General features: G+C 38.2%; 2 protein-coding genes and 1 long non-coding RNA gene across 18 annotated transcripts in view; 1 reads left to right on the top strand and 2 right to left on the bottom strand.

Annotated features, from left to right (window-relative positions):
* Positions 1 to 4,413, bottom strand: part of DNER (delta/notch like EGF repeat containing) — a 121,390-nt gene extending 116,977 nt beyond the window's left edge. The window contains exon 1 of the mRNA XM_083847863.1: positions 4,025 to 4,413. Within this exon, the coding sequence (XP_083703989.1) occupies positions 4,025 to 4,267 (243 nt within the window). The 5' untranslated portion in view covers positions 4,268 to 4,413. The remainder of the gene's footprint in view (positions 1 to 4,024) is intronic.
* Positions 4,414 to 6,209: 1,796 nt separating this feature from the next.
* LOC310903873 lies at positions 6,210 to 17,781 on the top strand. The gene is made up of 2 exons (XR_014587884.1): positions 6,210 to 13,300; positions 13,419 to 17,781. It is a non-coding gene; the product is annotated as an uncharacterized lncRNA (long non-coding RNA).
* The window catches only part of TRIP12 (thyroid hormone receptor interactor 12), a 75,816-nt gene continuing 71,482 nt past the window's right edge, over positions 17,756 to 22,089 (bottom strand). For all 16 annotated transcript variants that reach the window (XM_083847835.1, XM_083847833.1, XM_083847832.1 and 13 more), the window contains 3 exons: positions 21,135 to 21,229; positions 20,842 to 20,945; positions 17,756 to 19,947 (listed from right to left, as the gene is read on the bottom strand). In XM_083847835.1, coding sequence (XP_083703961.1) covers positions 19,751 to 19,947; positions 20,842 to 20,945; positions 21,135 to 21,229 — 396 coding nt within the window. In that variant the 3' untranslated portion in view covers positions 17,756 to 19,750. The remainder of the gene's footprint in view (positions 19,948 to 20,841; positions 20,946 to 21,134; positions 21,230 to 22,089) is intronic.

Here is a 22,089-nt window from a genome sequence, read left to right as displayed (position 1 = left end):
AAACCCAACAGGAGATAAAAAAATAGAAGTAGGGGGCACAGAGTAAAAACTGAAATCATTGTATTATAGTCTACAACTGTTCAAATACTATGATCAAAAGACGAGAATAAATTCATCTTGTATTCAAAAGTACAAAAAAAAGGGAGAGAATGAAGGCAAACATAATCAGGCTGAAATTCACGGATAAAGAAAAATAGCATACAACAGAACTTCCCAAAGGAAATAATGGAAATGCACAGTACCTGATCTCTAAATAGAACAGCAAGAAGTTTATTTCTAGTAAAATTTAGCAATAATGGCAGTTTGTGCTCTTTTTCCTAACTTAGAAGATGACTAAAATATGAAAAGAAACATTTTTCCCAGGATGCTTTGAAAAAATATATATATTTAAATGAAGGCACTATCTTAATGTAGCTGAATGACCAACAAGTTACTCTACGAAGAAAATTTAAAAATAACCTGCAGTCCATCTGCATTAGTTTTTATGAGTTCCATCCTTGACAGTTTTAAACTCAGCTTTCACCTTTCTAAAATTCTATTTGAAATAAACTGTCCACGATTACATTTAAAAAAATATTTTCCACTGTAGTCGCAGAAGATTACCATTAGAATGAACACAACAAATTCTCCTCAAGACCAAAAGATTTTTTGCTATTAAAATACTAATTTCAATACTAACTCAAAAACCAGCTACATCAGTGGCCACCACATCACTCTGAGAAGTCCACAGAGGTCGTGCCACCACTACAGCAGGGAGCTGGAGATGGCAGCCAAGTGAGAAGGCTGGTTCCAAGCTGTGCGTGCGAGCTCAGAGACACTACCTGATTCCTAGGTTTAATTGCTGACAGAAACTATAAAGTAACTAAAAGTACATTAAAATTACTGAAGAAATAAAGAGTGAGGAAAATGGTCAACAAAAGGAGAAAAAGGGGGAAAAAAAAAGGAAAAAAAGAAAGAGAAAAGGAAGAAACAAATCAAATCAAAACCAAATCAAGCATGTATGATAGCAGGTAAAAATCATTAATAAATCAATGTTTCTTCACACAATAGTCTTTTAATGAAATTAGCACTAGCGTTGAAGCAAATAAACATAATATGATCGAATGAAATGAACTGTGTTCAGATTCTGCATTTTTTAAGCAACCAAGTCTGTCACAAATTTTTTCATTTTTCTATTTAGTTATTTTGTACCTTACGTCTCTAAAAATTATTTCAAAAGGCACTGATAAAACAATTTTTACATAAAACTTTCCTGAACAAGAAAAATAATTTTATTTGGTTATACATGTCATTGGAAATAACAGACTAGTGGTTAGAAATAAAGGTTAAAGATTGCTTTTCAAAGTAAAACATAAGTAAAAAAAATAGGTGTGTGTCAGCATAACTTTAACATCTGTCACTCCGTTTATTTCAATTTATTTCATCAAATTTTCTCAGAATAAAGCTGAGAATAGGACAGCTTAAATTTCCTGCAGAAAGGCACCCAAATTCACTATAATTTTTGTACAATTTCACAAAGAATGTGTGTGATTTCTCTGCTCAGACTAAAGTTTAAGATACAGTGATTCTATTTATTCTTTATACAAGCTAGAAACATGGCACAGAGAAGTGGGAAAAAATCATATCCATGAAAAGAAGCGGAGTTAAAGTACAGCAACGTCCCACAGTGTGAAACCAAACAATCCATAACAACACAATCTTGAAGTTTGCAGAGCAAAGTATACTCAAACCCTAAGTAACGTGATACATATACGCATGCATAATGCATGGAATGGATATACTAAGATAGCTTTTGTTGAATAAATAATGAGTTCCTGAAACAACTATAACATAAGATCATAGAACTGGATTAAGTCCAAGTTAAATACTTCACTTGGTGATAGGAAAGCTCTAGACCTCTAAAAGCATCTCGCGCGTGTGATGACAGTTTTATTCTTTGCCACTTCGCCTGTGCCAGCACCAGCTCCACCAAGTGCCTCAAAGCCAGTTACAGTAAAAACTTCAGCAACACAATCTGTGGCAATCTCCAATTTTGTTACCGGTCCTTCTACATTATCAACTTCACTGCACCCAGTTGACTTGCAGGTATATTTGGAACATTTTTCCCTCATTCTATGCCTTAATGCATCTGAGCAGAAGGAGAGAAATATTGCCTTTGCTACAAGAAGTAACACAAAAATATTTCTATACTTTTAGGCAAGTGTAGTTCCAGAGAACTCCAGTTTCATCACAAATTGTATAACCTCAAACTTAGCTTCTATGATCTGGGTATTTAAGTGAAACAATTACTGCTCTTATTTCCTTGTTGGTATTCACTTCTCCAAGCCCAACCTCCATGACAACCTCAGCAGTAAGTTGGAAACCACCTGGCTAAATATATCCCCATGGTCCCTCTGATTTAGCCTATAGCTTTCCTCCTATCCTTTAAGGGTTAAAAATCATTTTACTTATTTATTTTCACTGAATTGTTAAGCTTGACCGCTGTTATCTGAATAACAGCAAAACACAAGAATTAATGCATTTGTATAATATTTATTCATTTCCTATTTTGATAAAAAGAGCAAAACCTCAGCTGTGGATAAAAGCAACGTATTTATATTATCCCTTTAAATTCTAAACCATCCACCTGCTCTCTAGTTAAAGTTGCATTTCAAAACCATATTAACTTTTCACAGTTAACTAATATCCATACTTCAGCTGCTGACATAACAGCCAGAAGTGGCATTCACTTGTTCATCACTTTCTGTTTCAAGGGTCATTACTCGGTATTTCATAAAAAGAAACAAAATGTATGACACTCTAAGCCTCCTCTTATTACTTAATAAAAAGCGTAACCGCTGTGAAAATATTGCCTCTCTTGTATTAGAGAAACAATTAAACCCCGTTCCCCAGACACAACACTTCACAGGAGGTACGATGCCAACAAGCGTTACATTTTACTAAGTCTTTAGAAGGTTCATTAATCTTTCAGTCCTGGATCTCAGACACTAAAGTGTAACAGCAGTAAGCAGATGCAAACATTCAGCGCTCTCTCCCTCTCTTTGTAGCAATAGAAACGTAGTAAACTCTTAAGAGGCCAACAGCTAAAATTAGCCAGAGAGAATTCTATTCAATCCTCTTTAATCTCTCTGACTTTGCAGAATCTCATTAGCGTTAATATTTTCACTTTCCCTGTTACACTGACTCATCGGAGATGCTTCAAGGCCGGTACAGCGCTCGGAGCAAAGCACTCTTACTTTACAATGACTTCCAAATTCACCTACACCTTAAGTCTTCAGTAAACGTATTATCCCTTTCATCTGTTCAGCAGCATAGTTTGGGTACTATCCAACCAAGGAATAGTAAATAAATAAATAAATAAATAGTGAAACTGACTGCATTTACTTGAATTCATCTGCTTTTACATCAAATCCATGTAAAACAGAAGGCATTGTCCAAAAAAATGGAAGGCAACCCATACAGCCTTTCCTACGCTGCTGCCACAGAAAGTAACTGTATATATGCAGGAACCAAACCTCTTTGTCCCTGCACCTGCTTTTCCTCATCTGAAGATACAGAAGATTAACTTGTGGATTTCTGAGCACTATAACGGGGATTTTTCATCCTTAATGACAGAGGCAAATAAAAAGAAGTCTTCACATAACAATGAGAATTAATTTCGATTACGTTAAACCCTAATATGACCAAGCAAGTCAGAAGGACATCGGCGACGGTGTCTCGGGTCTCCGCTCCCGGGCGCTTTGACCTTTGGCAATCCGGAGCGGGCCGTGCAACCCCTCAGCGCGGGGGCCAGGACCCCTACAGCACGGAGCGGGACCCCCGCGGCGGGGCGATGCCCGGGGGCCGCGATTTGCCGCCCGGCGCTCCGAGGGCGGTTCTCCCCCCGTAAAGGACGGCGAGCCCGGGGCGGCGGCTGCGCCGCGGCGGCCAGCTCGGTGGGCTTCCTCCGACCCCCGCCGCGTCCCGGGGGAGCTCGGGGGGACACCGAGGGCGAGAGGCCGGGAGGGGGGCGCGCAGCCCTTACCTGACAGGAGGCGCCGGTGACCCCCGGGGGGCAGGAGCAGCGGTAGGCGGCCGGGGGCTGGGGGCGGCGGGGCACGGCGGGGCCGCGGGCCGGCCCCGGGTAGCAGGTGCCGTTGTTGCGGCAGGGCTGGCTGAGGCAGGGGTCCGCGCCGGGGGGCGCGGCGGTGGCCGGCCCCGAGAGGCAGGCGCGGCGCTGCGCCAGGGCCAGCAGGAGGAGCAGGAGCAGCGGGGCGGCTCGGGGCATGGCGGCTGGGTCGGGGTGCCGCTCTGCCTGGGAGAGAGAAGGAGGGGACGGATGGAAGGAGGGATGGAAGGAAGGAGGGAGGGAGGGACGAGAAAGCGGCCGCCAGGCAGCTCCCTACCCTCGTTCCCCGGGCAACCCGCGGGCGGGGACTGGGCGGGGAGGAGCCGGCCGCGCTCCGCCGGCCCGGCAGGGGGCAGCCGCCGGCCCCCCGCGTGAGGCGGCCTGAGGGACAAGGGACGTGGGGTCAAGGGGACGGGGGGCACCGTCCCGCTCCTCCCGGCCGGGGTTGGCGCCCGCCTTCAGGAGGCCCTGAAAAGCAGCCCCTGAGGCCTGGGAGTGCTGCTCTGCTCCCGCCTGTGAGGAACTGGGGCTGAAAGTATATCAAGAACAAAGGAGGCAAAGGGCATTAAAATTGTCCCTGTAATTGCTCGTAGCGGGGAGAAAAAAACTTGAGAAATTGCACTTTTGTGTTTATCTAAGTCCGTTTTTTTAAATCCGTTTCTGTCTCTCTTTCCCTGCCTCTGATCAGAGCCAAGATCAGTGATGTGTAAACCAGTGAACGGACTCTGGCCTTCCGTGCCGTCACTTCTACAAAAGCGAAGCATTTAAGCCTCTAGTAACTAATGAGTTTTCATATCTCTGTCAGCAGGTTGCAGGAGAAGGGGTAGCAGCAGTAGCTCTTGGTTTTTAGAAACCTTTCAACTTCTCGTACAAGTAAAGGCTGAAACCTGTGTCATGGCCAGAAACAACTGGCAACGCTGACTGAACTGAGAGTCCATCAGGGTGTGTAGCGGCCTGGAGGCAATACTGCAGCCACCCTTCTAAGCTGAAGTGAAGTGTCATTGCTGTTACCTGATGTGCTGTGTTCTGTTTCACTTCCCCTACCTTTCAGTCGTATGTTCTGTGCCACACTGGCTCCCTCTGCTGGCTCTGCTCTCACTTCGTCCCTAACACCTTTCACCAGCTCGTTCAGGTGGCTCTGGTTCAGCTCCTCTCAACCCCAGGTAACAGTGGGTCCTGATAGTGCCTATAGGCACTGTGGTAATACAAATTTTAAACATATATATACATACTCAAATTAAGTTGCTTCTTTATATTACAACTATCTTTTACTTTTTCTCTCAATATCAGAGCTCTTCACACAAAAACTGCTGTACTTTTATCAGACGAGTTCATCATTCTTTCTTTACTGATCATTGTCAAATGTCATATCTCTGCAAAAAACAGGAACTTGGAAGGAATTCTTCCACTTTGAACTATGATTTACTGTTCTTTAAGTATGATGGGTTTGGATTTTTTTGTTGCTGTTGTTGTTGTTGTTGTTTGTTTTTTTGGGTGGTTGTTGTTTTTTTTTTCCAAGCATTTTTTGCAACCATCGTGCACCATGAGAAAATAAAAAGTTCTTAATTTAAGTTTATATAATTTTATAATATATAATTTTAATAATGTCATAGAAAACAATTCCAAAGGCAAGCCCATGTTAAGTTATAACCGTTTTTTTCTATTCCATTCACAAGATCTGTTGCCTTGTTCTACAAGAAAATTATTTGGCTTGACATGATTTATTCCTGATAAGTCCACAGAGGTTTCTACTTGTCTCTTTGTTATCTTCTAAATGCTCTGAAATAACCTGTACATATAGCCCGGAATTCTAGAGCATTTGATGTTAAAGCAGCTGGGCTGTAATTCTTCATTTCCTCCTTTTCAGTAAAAATGTTTGCTCTGTTCCAGTCTCCTAGGACTTCACCTTTCCACCGAGGTTTTCAAAGATAGTTGTTCATAAAGAGTTTCATCCAATTCTCTAAACATCTTCTATAGCAAATCATCAGGACAAGTTGAAAAGATGTTCTGCTCTCTAACCTGATCTTTCTTTTTGCTTGAGTTCTTCTCCTGATGGACCTTTGTTAAAGAACAGGATGCCTGAATAAGCTAGGTAGGGAGTGCCCCTATTTTTTTAATTGGTCTTTGTATCCCCAAAGGTTTTACTAATTCTGATGGAACTCTGACCTATGTCTGAGGCTTTTAAGTGGCCTTATACTTAATATAATTAAATAAGTGTTGGGAAGTGAGGTTTCAGGACTGACAGCTAGATAAGATATTGAATTCTGTTGACATAGGAGTATGGTATTTGCAGAAAAGAGAACAACTTTAAAATTAAGCTAGTCAACACATCCAACTGAGCAGGCCGTAACTATATCACGTGTTCCTTTTGTGTTTTACAGACTATATAAGCAGCGTTTGCATTATATATGCCATTTTCATAAGAAAATATTTAACTGTGCAACACTAAGTATTATGCCTATGTAATTAGCTAGTGATTTTCAAAAATGCTGTATTTTTATGCATTTTAATGTTCCAATATGCATAGTTTAAATAATTTGTCAGCTTTCTACAAATTACTAATTGAAATATTCAGTAAGGATTGCAAGCTGTCTACCTCATTTACACTTGCTAGAATATGAATTGTATTATGTCTAATATTTAAGACACACTAATAAGCTAAGCTACATTACAGCTTAACTACTTATTTTGATGTAGAAGTACTCACCCGCTAGTGACTTAAAGGAGATTTTGCCTTTTATTTTTTATCTGTTATGATTAAATATTTAGTGAGGAACAAAAATCTCTGATTTCCCAAGGGGAGTGTCCCCCATAACAACAATGATCTTTTTTTAATATTGATGAAATCTTTTAAAACCACCTAGCTTAGTTAAATTTTATTTTAATAGTATAGGACTTATTTAGAAGAGATAGTCACTGTGTTGAGACTTCTCTGAATCTGGACTGATTCTTTTCTGTTTCATGTTTTAGGTCAAGCTGCAATCCTGTCTTTATGATATTGGTTGTCAGAGCGCAGAACTGACATTTTCCTCATCTCTCCCTCAGCTTGTGCCTACCTTAAAGTATCTCAGGTGTTTCGCTTCCAATTAATCAAAAGGACTAGGTTTTTAATTTTATATGAGACACTTCAGAAGTGTCCCACTAATGGACACTAAGCCTCCCTAAACTGGAGACAAATTCCCCAAATTGCTCATCATGTTCCCAATCCCATATCCAATAGCTGCTAAAGCTAAAATCCTTTTGAAAATCATTGCCTCCGTCTCTGAAACTATTACTGCTTTTTTAATGTTGTGTTTCATAGGGCTTATAATGCTTTCATTCAAAATGTTTTCTACATGCCTTTAATTTTTCTTCCCAAGTACATGCCTTCTATTCAGGCACATTCTATTATTATAACTATTTGAATGACCCATGCCTCAGTCTATCGAAGTACTAAAGTACCTGCTTAAGCATATAAGCAGCCCACAGAATCCAGTGAGCTTTCAAGTTGCATAACCAAGTGCTTCACATTGGAACTTATTTTGGCTGATGGTCGTGAGTTTGCATTGCGAGGGGAATTTTTGGTGACAATAGGAGATTAGATTAAGGCTCTGAACAGAGACAAAATTATAAAAAATATACTTTACTGCTATACGTGGATGAGAGGGAAATATTGGTTTATTTTTATACGCAACTGAACAATTGCTATTTTTCTTTTATCTTGACAGAGACTGGAAAACACCCTGCACCGTGACAATATGTATGGTTTTATCTGCTTTCCTCCCCATCCCTTACATTTCCATTTATTTTTCTGCACTGTATTATTAAGCTGCTTGAAACGTGCATGTTTTCTTTTTCGTTTGCTAACTTTGATGTTGGAAACCAGTGATGATTTGTTTACCACTGTCAGTAGTGAAAGTATCTACTGTTATTTAACATTTGCTGTTCAGGGGGATCTGTAATATAAAGAGAGACAGTAATGCAACTACTATCAAGAGAGATGCCAGCCCAGGTACAGAAACATTCTTCGCTGTGGGAAGCATGAGGTCTTGGGCAATTGCCACATTCTAAGAGGGCATCCGTATGGCAGAAGTTAAGCTTTTAGACTGGGGAGCACAAAAACACTGTGCTATGGAAATCCCTGACACCTGTTTTTATCAGTGTCTGACAGTCAGCAGCTTGCCCCCTATATTCATCTGTTTGACTCACAGGAACTTTCATCATCCTGAGTATTGGTTTATGGATTTAGAGCAATGGACTGAAATTAATCCACACCTCTAAACAGCGTAGTTGTTTTACAAACAAAATGACTGTCAGCAATTTAAAGTCTTTCTCTGAAAGCCGCCAGAAAAATTAATGTCTCAATAGCTACCCTACCTTTCTCTAGTAAGCTGTATATGTAATTTGAAACTAGAGACTTGCACAGCAAAGCTGTGCTATATGCTCTTTTAATGGTTTTTAGTGTCACGTTGTGTGGTATTACAGCAAGTATTACTGTAGTTCAAGAAATAAGAAATTAAAAGACATGATTGATCTGGACCCATATCTATGTAAATAAAGCTACAGTGGGTAAAATCATGCATATTTATACGAGGCTTGAATCAACTTCCAAGGAGGTTGTTTGAAAAGTCTTTCAAATTAGTTTCAACATTTGTTTTGTGCTGTTAACACAACTGTAGCTTAAGACATTTAAATCCTATAATATAGGTATTATAAAATAATTGAGATAACGTATGGGTTTTGGCATTTACAAGTCTTCCCTTCTGTTCTTTAAGCCATGTCTTTGGCTCTGAAAAGATGACAATGTGACCACAATTTCAATAGATAAAAAATAATTTAAGACATCATTCATAGACTTTTTTCAGTCAGAGAAACAAAGCAAATGGAAAGCAGAATCTTAATGTCAGAATGCTCTTATATCTTTTAGAATCTGCATAGATGTTTCAACAACTCAAATTAACAGCAGCTATTGACAGCTATCAGAATAAGTATTTGACCATGAGAATTTGAAGTACTAGATCTGAAGAGCTATTTTTATAGTCAGTAAATAAATGACTTATTTATATGAATTTCAAGGTGCATGTGTCAGAGGACGTGATGTCTGTATTCTTATTGAGTGGAAAAACTTACACATCAGAAGCTGTACAGAGGAGAAGAGAAGGACAAATAAAATTCTGACACACCTTTTATTGAAATAAAAGCAAATCACAAGGTGTTCCAGTGAAAAATATTAAGCCTTAACTTTTCTCTTTGATATTCTTCCTGAGCAATAAACAAAAAGGTGATGCTACAGGTTTCAAGGTTTGTGGTTGCAAAGGGACAGCACCTGTGATTTTAAAGGCAGCAGCTGGAAGGTAAAACATCTTAAAGAGAGCAGTTATTAACATTTTTATTTCAACACAAAATCTGAGAGCAAATCCAAAACTTAATTGGTGGTGCATTGTTTTGTTTTCCTTTGTTATTATTATTTCATGCTGCTTTTTTTCCTTTTTTTATTTAGTTATTCCTCAGTAACATTACCCTCACTAGATTTAGAATTCACAGATAGATATTGCCTTTTCTATTCGTGTTCTCTTACACCTCATTTTAAAGTACTAGATTATGCCTCAGTCCAAACTTTCTTTTCAATTCTCTTCTCTCCCTAGGCATTTCTTTCAATTGAGAGATGTATACCTGTATTTTCGACAATGGGGATCCACAAAATACCTCGATGCCTTCATACCTTGAATCATCAGGCTCCCAACTAACTTATTCAGTGCTTATCACAATTCACCACATCCTCACCACCCTCCCCAGAGATGTGGAAGTACTACTATTCCAGTTTTACAGGTGAAGCTCCAGGCCAAATCCTAAATGATTTAGGCACCTAACCAACAAGTTGGATTCTTGCCTAGCATCCTACAGGAAGCCAGTAGTAAATAGAAAATTCATCCTATTGCTCTAAACTGCTCAGCTGAGCAATGAAAACATTTGCTAAAGAAAACAACCAGGCCCTAAATTCTGTAAAAATTAAGAATAGATTTCATCTGTGCACTGTTTATGGGGAAAAAAAATGAAGCCATTCTGACTGACACTTATACTGAAAGAGAAGGCACTGTGTAATTAATATATATGTTGTTAATGTCAAATAAAGTTAAGGAAACAGACTTAATGGATTCAAGGTACTAGTACATTTTGCAGAGGGAGTGGATGTGCACTGGGCACTTCACATAGTCAATGGTCAGAGTTAATGACAGCCTGTCACATATTGTACTGTGTTTCTTAAAACCTTTTGAAAACAAAATGGTAATGTTTTAAGACACTTCTGGGACAATTTTCACTTGGCCTCCCACATAAAAAACTCTCCTTCATTTATATTATGTCAAGACTAGAAGTATGCGTGAATAACAGTATCCAGTCCTTATTTGGAGACTGCAAGCAGTAAAGACTTCAGGTGTATTTTCCTCAATAATCTAAATCTTTGATTCAAAACTATCTAGTTTCTTCTGTCATCCATCCTCATTTTGCTTTTTTTTTTCCTGACAGACTAAGGAGCTATATGCTATCAGAGTCTTTTTTGTAGATTTTTACTTCTGTAGGTGATTCTACACTAAGATCAAGCAACTTGTTTACATGCTTTTAGATGAACTGAACATCTTTTAGTCACTGTATTTTTCAGTGCATTATAGCTCACAAGGAGAATTCGTGGCAATACATGTTGACTGCTCGCCATTTCTCCATGTATAATCACTGCAAATACACGTTCTTCATGCAGTTTCCTCCTGTTAACAATCCTTGTGTTCTAAAGAAGCAGGTATTGTGTTTAGCTTACTGTGAGCCTGGAAAAGCTGCATATCAAATAAATCAAAAAGTTACATGGAATTTTTCTTATACCATAAAAAGCTTCAGAAATAAATGCCAGAGTGCATAAGCGTCACTTACACATAAATAACTAAAAATGTGATGTTAAATTTATTACTCATACAAATAGAAATAAGGATTCTTAATTGTTTTTACTTATCATAGCAGGACAGGTATCATCAGGCAGGTGTTCAGGTCAACTGCAGCATGGTTTGCAGTATGGTTTAAACATGGCTGTATCACTTTGACCCCAAACATCTTTTGGGACTTGGGCACACAAAATACAGACATCCTTATTCTGTGCCTTAATACTAGAATAATTCAGTCTTTGGGATAATTGGATAGAAAGTGATTTAGGACATATCGTAACTCAACCCAAAAATCTTAGGGAGAAACATGAATATGCCAGCCCAATTTTTGTCAGCTAGCTAATCTTATGTAAGACACTAGTAGGTGGAATTACTCCCTACACTTTTAGTTCTGGGTGAATTGTATATTAACATTTTATGTTTCTGAAAATGACTAGAAAATTATAGAAATCTGCAGTACTAAGAACATCAAGTAGCTTACTTGCATGTTTATAGCATGTACACAATAATACAGCAGTGACAAGTGTTCAAACTATTTTCTAGTATAAAAGTGTAACAGCAAATTTTTATTTTGTCTTCCTGTGTAGCTCAGTAAGTGTCTATAAAGTTAAAGTTCTTACATGGTTTAAGAAGTCAATGATTCAAAATAGGGAATACAGACTCTTTCATTTTTATTCCATATTCAAATTTAACTTTTTTTAATTTAAAATGTATGTATGCCTATTAACCAGAAGGAAAGAAAGTATACTTACAGGATTCTCTGGAGTACATAGCCACATACCAAATTCCCTAGTGCATAGGGTTTTGTTCAAGTAATGAAAAATCCAAGTAATAAAAACTTAACATGCTATCTCAAAGATGCGTCTAGTTATTTCAGCAAAATGCATACATTTTTGGTGTGTGTATGCTATAGTGTTACAAATGGCCTTTATCAGCCAGGCAGGCATTTTTTCCACTAGGTAGCACCTCTGTAAACGAAGTTTTACTCTGGGGAGGAAGGCTGGTTGTTTTTGAAAATGACAGTGTCAAGGTATTGATCACCTACCTTAAAATGAACACAGTTCCTTTCCTCCATGATTACTGATTATACAAAAAAGCTACCTCAGCAATTTAAAAACAAAGGAACAGAGTTACTGACATTAACAAGCTTACTAAAGATTTTTCAATAAAGATACATAAATTGTAAACTTGAAAACCAAAGTACACTCTTATGTATGCATATTGAGCAAATTTTCCACTGTCACATGAATTTTTTCTACACTCTGTAGTCCAAAAGGCAAGGTATTAAGTATTTCTTTACTACACTAAAAAAAGTGCATGGCAAAAATAATCTTTCATCCATACGACAGTTTCAGCTACTTGCACAGGTGCTGTAGCACAGTCTTTCATGACTAACACGTTGTTTAGAAAAGCAGCAGCACAATACATATCCATGCTGCTTACAGCCTAGCAGCAAATGGAAAATACCTAGTCCTTGTTGCTCTGAAGGGGAAGTCACACACTTCGACAAAGTTCTACAGGTTCTTTTTGGAGCACTGAAAGACAATAACTGTGTTTAGTGTGGTGGAGAAAGGGGAGCTAAGAGACATGCAAAAAAAAAAGATCCACACAGAGGGAAATCCTAGCTGATCTCAGCTATTTGCTAGTTTTCTACACCTTTTTCTGTTTACACTATTATGGACATGCAAGATCTATATCAACTCAAGATTAGGCATCCCACAGCTGTCAAAACCAATACCAAATGTTATTGAGCTTGAATGTACAATTCTCTCAGAGAAACGTGCATCTAATATCAAACAGCATCTTATTCTGTTCCTTCACCCATAGTGTAAAGTCTAAAATAATCTAAACTGCACAGGGGTCTCTTTAGAAGATGAATTTTGCAGGTGCAGGTTACTAAAAAGTTAGCCAGTAGCAGCATAACACAGAAGGTTAATTATATAATTAATTATATAACATGACCAGAAACATCTTGAGCATCACTACGGACATACAGACCATTACTGTCATCATTCACCTAATCTGATTCCACATTTGGGATATGAGTTTTATAAAGTCTTTCGCATTGCACATTCTTAATTTTACCTAATCTTTCAACTTTCAGGCAATGTCTGGATGATATTTTTGGCTAATACCTGTAAAAACTGCTCTTTCCAGAAAATCCTGTATATGGAATTATGGCATCTCCATAATTGCTGTCAAATCATGTTAACTACTTATCCTCGAAGTTGGAGATGACATCTTCTAGGACAGAGAGAAACTCTGAGATAACTCCTGGACACAGGTAAATATCACTTCACTAAATATTAAAAACAAGTAACATGCCAGAAGAAAGTTTTGAAATAAAAACCCATTCTAAGTACGAGAAGTAGAAGCAATTAAGGCCTGTAATTTTCTTTCAGTCGAAACAGAGTCCTATGAAGACGAAGATTACTCATGATCTGCAGCTGCAGAGACCCTTGTCACTTCCACTCATTTTATTGGAAAATTTAGAAAACCTCTCTCTGCATATAAATTTCTTCTATTGAACTTATTTAAATTGATACAGTAGCACAAAACAGAGCAAGACTATTTAAGATGCATATCAACTTCTTTCTGATTCTCAGTTATTAGTAAATGCATGCAGTTTTGATTTTACATTCTAAATAATATAGTCAGCTAATTTTGGAATTGCAACGTGTTTTACTAAAACAGATTTATTTAGTTGGGTCTTGAAAAACCCAGCGATGGGGACTGCACAATCTCTCTGGGGATGTGAAACAGGGATAATCCCTCAGTCTACCAGCCATGCTCCTGTTAGTGCAGCACAGGATGTTACTGCCTTTATTTGCTGCCAGGGCACAATGCTGACCTGAATTCAGCCTTTTTCAGCAGAGCTGCTCTCCACCTAGTTAATCCTTTTGTCTCTAATTTCTTGTCTACTAGAAGAACATGATGCTTCTGGTCTTAAATTAGAAGTTACCAGTCATAGAATTCAGTGCTACTGAAGTTGGGATCATTTTACTCTTCAATAGCCTTTTCCCCACTGTATTCTCTTCCCCCTCCTCCTGCCTTTTGAAGAACTTCTGTAGTTTTAGCATCCCAGAATATAGCTTGCTCCTGAGAAGCGCTGGTTTTAGGAAAGGAAGAAACAGGTTGGAAATTTTCACTTTTTTAGCCATTGTCTCAACAGTTTTAATATAAAGAATTAATGACCTGTGATAAAAGGTTGAAAGGGGAGGCTGGGAAATAAAGTGCCACCTCATAGACTGTTTCTGCACCATGTTTTGCATCACCTGCCTGCCAGAGAGGCTTCTGCATACAAGAAGTCCAAAGAACAAAGCAGCTGCAGTCAGACCAAGCCTAGCCTATTTAGCCTAGAACACATGGGTGACAACTAAAGGAAGAGAAAAACAAAACACATTTTCTTTAAATATTGTTTCTCATCACTTCTAGGTCAGGGTCTTCCTACACCAAACAAAATTTAACTAACTTCTTTTTTTCTCCTATGACTTATTTCTTAACTGACTTCAAAGCATGCTAAGGTTGCTATCTTCCCTGAAATAATAGGCTTTACTTTAGTGAAGATCTAAGATATTTACCCTGATTTTTATCAGAAACTACTACATCAAATCCTTTCAGTATTTAAGCTCATCCACCACGTGAAGCCGCCACAGGAGTCTTGTGAGATAAAACTGGAATAAAGGGGTCACAGAATGGGAGGACAGGCTTCTGCAAAGCAATGAAGTATGATTCCATAATACCTAGCTCCTGAATTGAATGCCACAAAATAGCATTGTTTATAGTTACACATTTGCCACAAATTCTCATACTAACTTATTGTAGTACTCTTGCATACAAGGGAAGAGACTGAAAAATTCATTATTTTCCCTTCCTGTAGCAACCCAGCACCCAAGACAGTTAAAAACAGGTACAACCCAGGAGTGCTGGCTACAAAGACAGCTATAAAGCTAAGGAAATCTCATGACCTTATCTACCTTTCTCTCAGTTTTATCTTTGGGAAATAGCTGTTTAGATGAGAGAACTTCATTACTTAAGGACCATGGCAGCATCAACCTGCCTTGGTTTTCAGTATGAGATGGTAGTGTTGAAGCTTACCTGTGCAAAGGGGAACCTCCTCCTTCCACCTCTTACTTTCCGTGTTCTCAGAAAGCGGGGGCAGAATACTTGCTGTCTCCCATTTATGCCCAGGCATACCTACCTGCTGTTTTTAATGGGGACTCAAAAATAGCTACAGCCTATTAAAGCAGGGGGAAACAACCAAAAGAATCCTAACGCTTTTGTCTGTCTGCCTCCCTCCCCTCTTCCAACGTGCTGTTTACAGGTTGAACAGGACATTTTCCTTAACTGTAAGATGAAGGAAATTTCACAGGAGGTTCCCCCTCCATGTTTTGTTTGGGAAGTGTAAGGCATTCACTTCTCTCTCTCCTCTTACTTCCTTTTTTTTTTTTTTTTTTTGTCTTTTTCTGACCCAGGTTGCAGAAGTTGTAACCACACTGTAGTTACAGCAAAAGCCATCAGGGCCCTTTTTTAGCCTGGTGCCTTGAAAACATTGGATATATCTTCATTGTTTTACACATACACAGGCACACACATTGCTTCATTCTGTTTCTGGTTCAAGACTTGACAACTCCCCACATGCACACAGCAAAGGAGACCCAACATCAGTTCCTCCTCTACCCCCAAAAAAGGCACGTGTTTGTTCAATTTCCGTAAAAGACACAGACACAGTATTTCTTTAAAGGCATATTCTATGTTAGCCCACTGGAAGTTATTCTTTGAGCTCAGAGACAGTTAAAACCATGAAATGTGTTTCCTAGCTGCTGTATAAACACGCATTAATGTTCTGTTTAAAAGTGTTTGATTGTGCAGCTTATGCCCTTGCACTGGTGGAACACTGCAGGGAGGTGACTACTCCTGCAACCAACTGCACTCAGCTGAGCAAACTTATTAAAAACAGGAAAGAGCACGCTGAGAGAACATTTCTTCTGACATGATAGAAAACTTTTAAGCCTTAGGAAACACAGCATATTAGTTGTGTAGCTCCAACTATCAAGAGACTAGGAAAGTAAAGCTAGGAAAGTAGAGCAGGAAAAAAAAACAGAACAAGCCCTAACATGACTGAACTATCAGTAAAACCTTTTCCCACTTCCAACATTTTTATTGTAGTCTCTCAGTAAATTTCACTTCTTAACTCTGTCAGTGTTACCTATAGAAAAGCTTTTTTGGTTTTGTTTGTGGGGGGTAGGGGAGTGGGGTCCTGCATTATCCTTGGTCCTGAAGTCAGATATAGGGTTCAAAATCACAGGAACTGGTATTACACTTGAAGACAGGTTGCTGAAAAGATGTGGGACAGGGCCCAGAAACTCTGCAGATTACACACCTACCTCCAGGAAAGAGGGCACAAGTGACCCAGGCACCCGGAATTTCAATCCCTGCCCGAGGTACCCACCTTTTCAGTAAATGAAAGCTCAGCAGGGAAAGGAGATGGTAAAACTTTCACATACGGATGGCTTGCATGATTTAATTGCTGAGAATCTCTGTTCCCCTCAACCATATTTATTTTTTTCTATCTGATCAAGTTTGACACTGGCCATAGCAATTTTATACATACTTGGAGCTGATTCTTGTACATCTTCCTACAGAACATATATTAAAGCAGCACTGCAACTTACTAATTTCATCTCAGACTTTGCACTACTTAAATATTCCCTATGCAAAGGATTTCTGTATGAAGCAAACCTTTAAGGACAACAAAAAAAATCACCACCCAAGTTCAGTAACACACATCAATGCTTAGGTGGCACCTTTTTCATGAATTAAGAGCAGCAATAAACATTATTCTGAAGGATTTGAAACTCAACCAAAATAGTAACTGATAGTGTTCTTAAAATCAGTTGTTACCATGTTTAAAAAGGCCTCTATTTTCAAAAATAAGACTTTCTTCTGACAAAGGTACACAAAGCAGTTCAGTCCTAAGGATATTACATATTCTTAGGAGTCCCACATAATCTGAAACACCTACATCTGATCACCGCTACAATTGATGTTCGCAAGCTTTTCTCTGAAAGCTCCTGAAAAGAAGGAATACCTAACATTCTGCCCCACCCCTCTGCTGGTTCTCTGCTGCTCTTAAGATACTACATTTCTGCTTGCAGTAAGTACTACAGTCCTGCAAACTGTAACTGCTCAATTTATTCTAATAACCAACTATCTTTAACCTTTTAAGACAGACTGCTCTGCCAATACACTATCAGCTGCCCTAGGGGACAGGTGGGGGAGAAAGTGTCACCGAGAGGGTGGTCACACACTGGAACAGGCTCCCCAGTGAAGCAGTCACTGCACCAAGCCTGTCCGAATTTAAGAAGAGATTGGACTGTGCACTTAGTCACACGGTCTAAACTTTTGGGTAGACCTGTGCGGTGCCAGGAGTTGGACTTGATGATCCTATGGGTCCCTTCCAACTCGGGATATTCTATGATTCTATGAAAAGAGTTTAAGTTGATTTTTCAGGCCAACTACATCCTTATCCTGCTCTGTGCTGATAATGACAGCCAGAACAAGAACAAAAATCAATTGTCACAGGAGGAACTTGTTTTTTCCTTCCTTTTGAAACAGGCAACCAACAACTTATTTTCCCACTGAAACAGAGTTACACAAATGGCTGTAAATCAAATTTGAAAACACCTCAAAGTCGATGAAAGCCAGATTCTAGAGGGAGACAACAGGGGTAAAAAAATATCAATACACATGATATTTTAATACAAAATATTAGCTTTTTTTTTTACACAAGTCAGTTTTTTTAAAATATAGAACCTTAAAAAAATGAACAAATTGCTATCCACACACTATAAACACTTCTTTGTGCTCAGTTTGATCAAGTTATCAGAACAATTTAAACACCAGTCCATAAACACTGCCTTGAAGTTTTATGAAAACTATGTCGCACTGTGCACTACCATTATATGTACAGTGTGAAGCGCCTTCTTTCAGTTTTAATACCGTAGTAGAAACTGTTCAGTTATCAGGTTCTTTGTGCAAGGATTTCACATTCTACTCATGCTCATGACAGATTTGCATTACATTTCAGTTGCACTGGTATGAGCAACCACATGTAATTCTGTGAATGTTCACTGTAAGAATGTCCGTACATGTATTGAAATACATAATCTGAAGGTACAAGTTCTTCAGCTAGATAAAAGAAAATTTGTTATTGTTAGTTGAGGGGAAAGACTAGCCTGATTAGCCAGAATTTAACAATTACTAAGCACTGAAATGAATTTTGATTTCTCAAAGTTGAATAAAAGTAATTAACTATCGTATTTTCATAGAGATGAACTATATAGCAGGTACATCTCAGGAATATTTATAATTGCCCATTTTTTTGAACCCACAGAACAGAAAAAAATTCCCTCTAAGTTGGAGGTCTTAAAAGGTCTTGTTTTAATAGTAAATCATCCACAAGTTGCAGGCTGTTAGCCAAGTAGATTTAGGATGATTTACTTGCATTACAGCAATTTACACAATTGAACTTTATGCATACAGTACAAAACTATGAACAAAAAGGTGAAGCAAACTTTTTTTATTTATATTCAGGTAAAAACATTAACCTGATGAAGTAAATTATTGCAGATTTGAGAAATCAGCACATAAAACAGTTGGACAGAGCATTGCTTACAGGTGCTTTATCTGTGTCAAAAGACAAAGGCTGAACTGTTTGTTCCAAGCTAGCGCTGAGGGGAGAAAAAAACTACAAAAGTAACCAGGAACTTAGATCAAGAACAAGAAAATTGTTTACTCAAACAGGGAATGAAACAGCTAATTTGTCTTTTAAAAAACTTTACATCAATTCGAAATGCTCTGGCCTTACCACAATACACACTGGCCAGCCCAAGCTGTTGGACTTCAACTACATGAAATTCTTCCTAGCCTCTAGTAAGAGGCTTCTGCTGCCTGAATCACTGTGTAAACAGCTCCAGAGCGCAGACTGGTAAAGACTGTCACCAGTATATCCTACCACTACAGTAAAACTATGCTATAAGAAAGGTTCTACCTAGTTACAAAGGCTGAATTATATTGACAATATATATTTGATTTCAGTAAAATTTAAATTATCTTAAATCAGAGAAAGAGGCATGGAGCAGTTAAATGCTCATGCTAACCAAAACATAACAATTGTTGAATGTTGCACACAAAAAGAACCAAGTGAATTGCACATCAGACAATACATGAGGGTGGGTAAAATTAGAGGCAGGTGAGGGTACACAGAACTAGTCTACTAAACTAGATTTGTCAAATACATGGTGTATTTTAATTTCTGTACTTATGTACAAAAGTTGTCTTTGGAGGAAAAACTTCAGACTTCAGCTAGATGGATACACACAGCCCAGTATTAAACTGCACAGCGACATTTATTGTTCCAGCCTGGAAAAACATCCCTTTTTAAATTTCACACAGCAAAGCAAGTTAAAAACTTCACTCATCAAATAAATGATAATTTAAACAAGAACTTGCTAAAGAAACCTTGTCACAACAACTTTTTAGGGCCTGATCACTTTAAGTCCAAAGGGGCCTTTAATGAATATCAACCAAGTGTCTTTTGTTTATAATCTGCAAGCCGTTTTTCTACAACAAGAAGGCGTAACACGTTTCCTTGACTCAGGTGATATATTTAGAAAAGAATCATGAGTTTCTCTTTTGCTGTAACAGGCAGACATTGCATTTTTCATTGTGATCAGGAAAGATGGAATGACTGCTGCCCTTCTCTTGCAGCTATTAAGAGTTTTTCACGCATTATCTCAATGGTTGAATAGTCTGGCAATTTGAGATAGTTCACACAAGTCATTACTGAGGGCAAGAAGTCATCTGGATTCTCTGTAGACTCAAATGTCTTGCGTACAATTGTCAATGGAGGATTCAAACTTCGAAAGCCTATTGAGAAGAGAAGAGATTCAGAACAGCAACAGCAGGCAGACATCTCCAAACACCAGCTCTCAATCTATGTTTTTCAAAGTTTAGTATACGGCTTTACAAGGCCAAAGAACAAGCCAAAATCTTTTCTGTAGATTAGCTTTCCAATATTAATAAAAGAAATAAACTAGACCCCTCTATTTTTAGTTGTGTTCTTTATGTGGGGGAAAAAGACACAAACTGTTCCAAGCATATGTTTTAAGTTTGTTATTCATACACATTTTCTATCATTCTCCAAATTTGACTGCTGTACCAACCACATGTTCTCTAGCTAAGGTTTTTATACCCCTAACCCTCAATCCTATCTGCACTCTCTGCCCAAAAGAGATTAAAAAAATAAACATTTCTTAAAGCAACTTGTCCTTATGTCAATTCTTCCTTTATCTAGGAGAAATAGAGAATTTAAGTAATGTTCAGACAAGAGTATGGCAAGAGATGTATTTTCTAACGATCCCTAGCAAACACAGCAAATTCCTCAGCCTCCCCCCCCCCCCCCCCCAAAAAAAAACTGACACTCAAAAGGCGAGGAATAATGGTACGAACTACAAGAATTTAAGTTTTGCTTAGAAGTCCTGAATATTTTGAACTTTGCCCTCCGGTAGGTTATCTGGTAACATGAATTAAACTAGGAGAGAGTCCTTCACATGCAAATATCATGAGATCAACACAAAGTTCATAATATAATTCTACCTTAAGTCTACCACGACACTCCTAAAACTAGAAATAGCAAACATACGAAGTTGTAAAATAAACAAGTTTATTTTTTCCCCCTTTACTGAAGTAAATCCACCTATTCTGAAATACATCAGTAAATCTTGATTTCACATATAGCAATATGCACAAAACAAAACCTACCTCCTACAGGCAGTCTGGGGCTACCCGTCACAAACTGAAGAAACAGTCTTTGCTGCTCACTATCAAAACTACTGAGAATTTCAAAGAGATACTTCACTGCTCGACTAAGAGGGGAAAAAGAGAGAGAACTTTAAATTTGTTTGTACTTAAAATAATTGCAGAGTCATCTTCAGTGCAATGTATCTTCAAATACATAATTCCCACATCTTGAACACATAAAGGTTATTTGGATGCGCATGTTCTATTGCCAATACTTTTTTTTTTAAATAAAAAAGAGACCAGCACCATATTACCTGTCATGTGTATAACCGTGATCTGGCCTGCAACATTCCATTAATGTCTTTGCATCCCAGGTGTCAGTTTTGCTGCCACACAAGAGCTGCTCCAACTATAAAAATAAAGAGAGGAATTTTTCCCTTTTAGAACACAATGCAGTGTGAGTACTGTCTGTTTTGATTACTACTATAATAGCAATAGTATTCTATTCTACTTTTTGGAATACCTTGCTGCAAAATGACCTTAGTCACACCAAACAGCCTCCCTCCCCACCCTGCTTTTTGAATGCAATAGCTTCAGCCAAATGACAGCCTCATTCGCTCAACCCGCCTTCGCGCTCAATCCACTCGTACATGAGATGTGACATGTATCTCTTAGAAAAGTGATGCCGCTGTAATAAGTAATTTACACTGGGGGACTAAAAATGCCTTAAATATTTTAAAATACAATTTTTACAGTTATAAAGAAATGTTAATTTTTTTTACTATTTTAAAGACAACTAGGGAAACAGAAAGACTAGATTATTTACACTTGCTTTTTAGAAATCTGCTCTCTTCTTTGAAAGAAAAAAATGTAATTATTATCAGAGGTATATCTGTCAGATGGTAGTTTTTGGTTCTTACTTCAACTTATCTTGCTTGTTCTTTCTACGCACATGGGCAAGCAGAGTTGATATGCTACAGCCAAAGCATTAAAAGCTTTTAGAGATGTCCTTCCAGGATAGACGAGGAGTTGTAAAACCCAGATCTCAGTGAAAATAGTTTCTCTTTGTGAACAAAAGAATTCTACAAGTTCTATATAATCACTTACAGAGGATTTATGAAGAGGATCAAATGGCTCGATAGACAGACTATCAGCAACAGAACTCTACATCCCACACGTATATCCTATTAAGGACAAGGTATCTTATCTGGTACAACTCCTATTGCTCAATTTTGATCAACTATATTTGTAGATTAGCAACAGACTGGT

The sequence above is a fragment of the Anser anser genome (assembly GCF_964211835.1).
Source record: "Anser anser genome assembly, chromosome: 9".
Taxonomy (NCBI): Eukaryota; Metazoa; Chordata; class Aves; order Anseriformes; family Anatidae; genus Anser; species Anser anser.
Note: the sequence above shows the minus strand (reverse complement) of the source record. Positions and strands in the feature narration are given on the sequence as shown.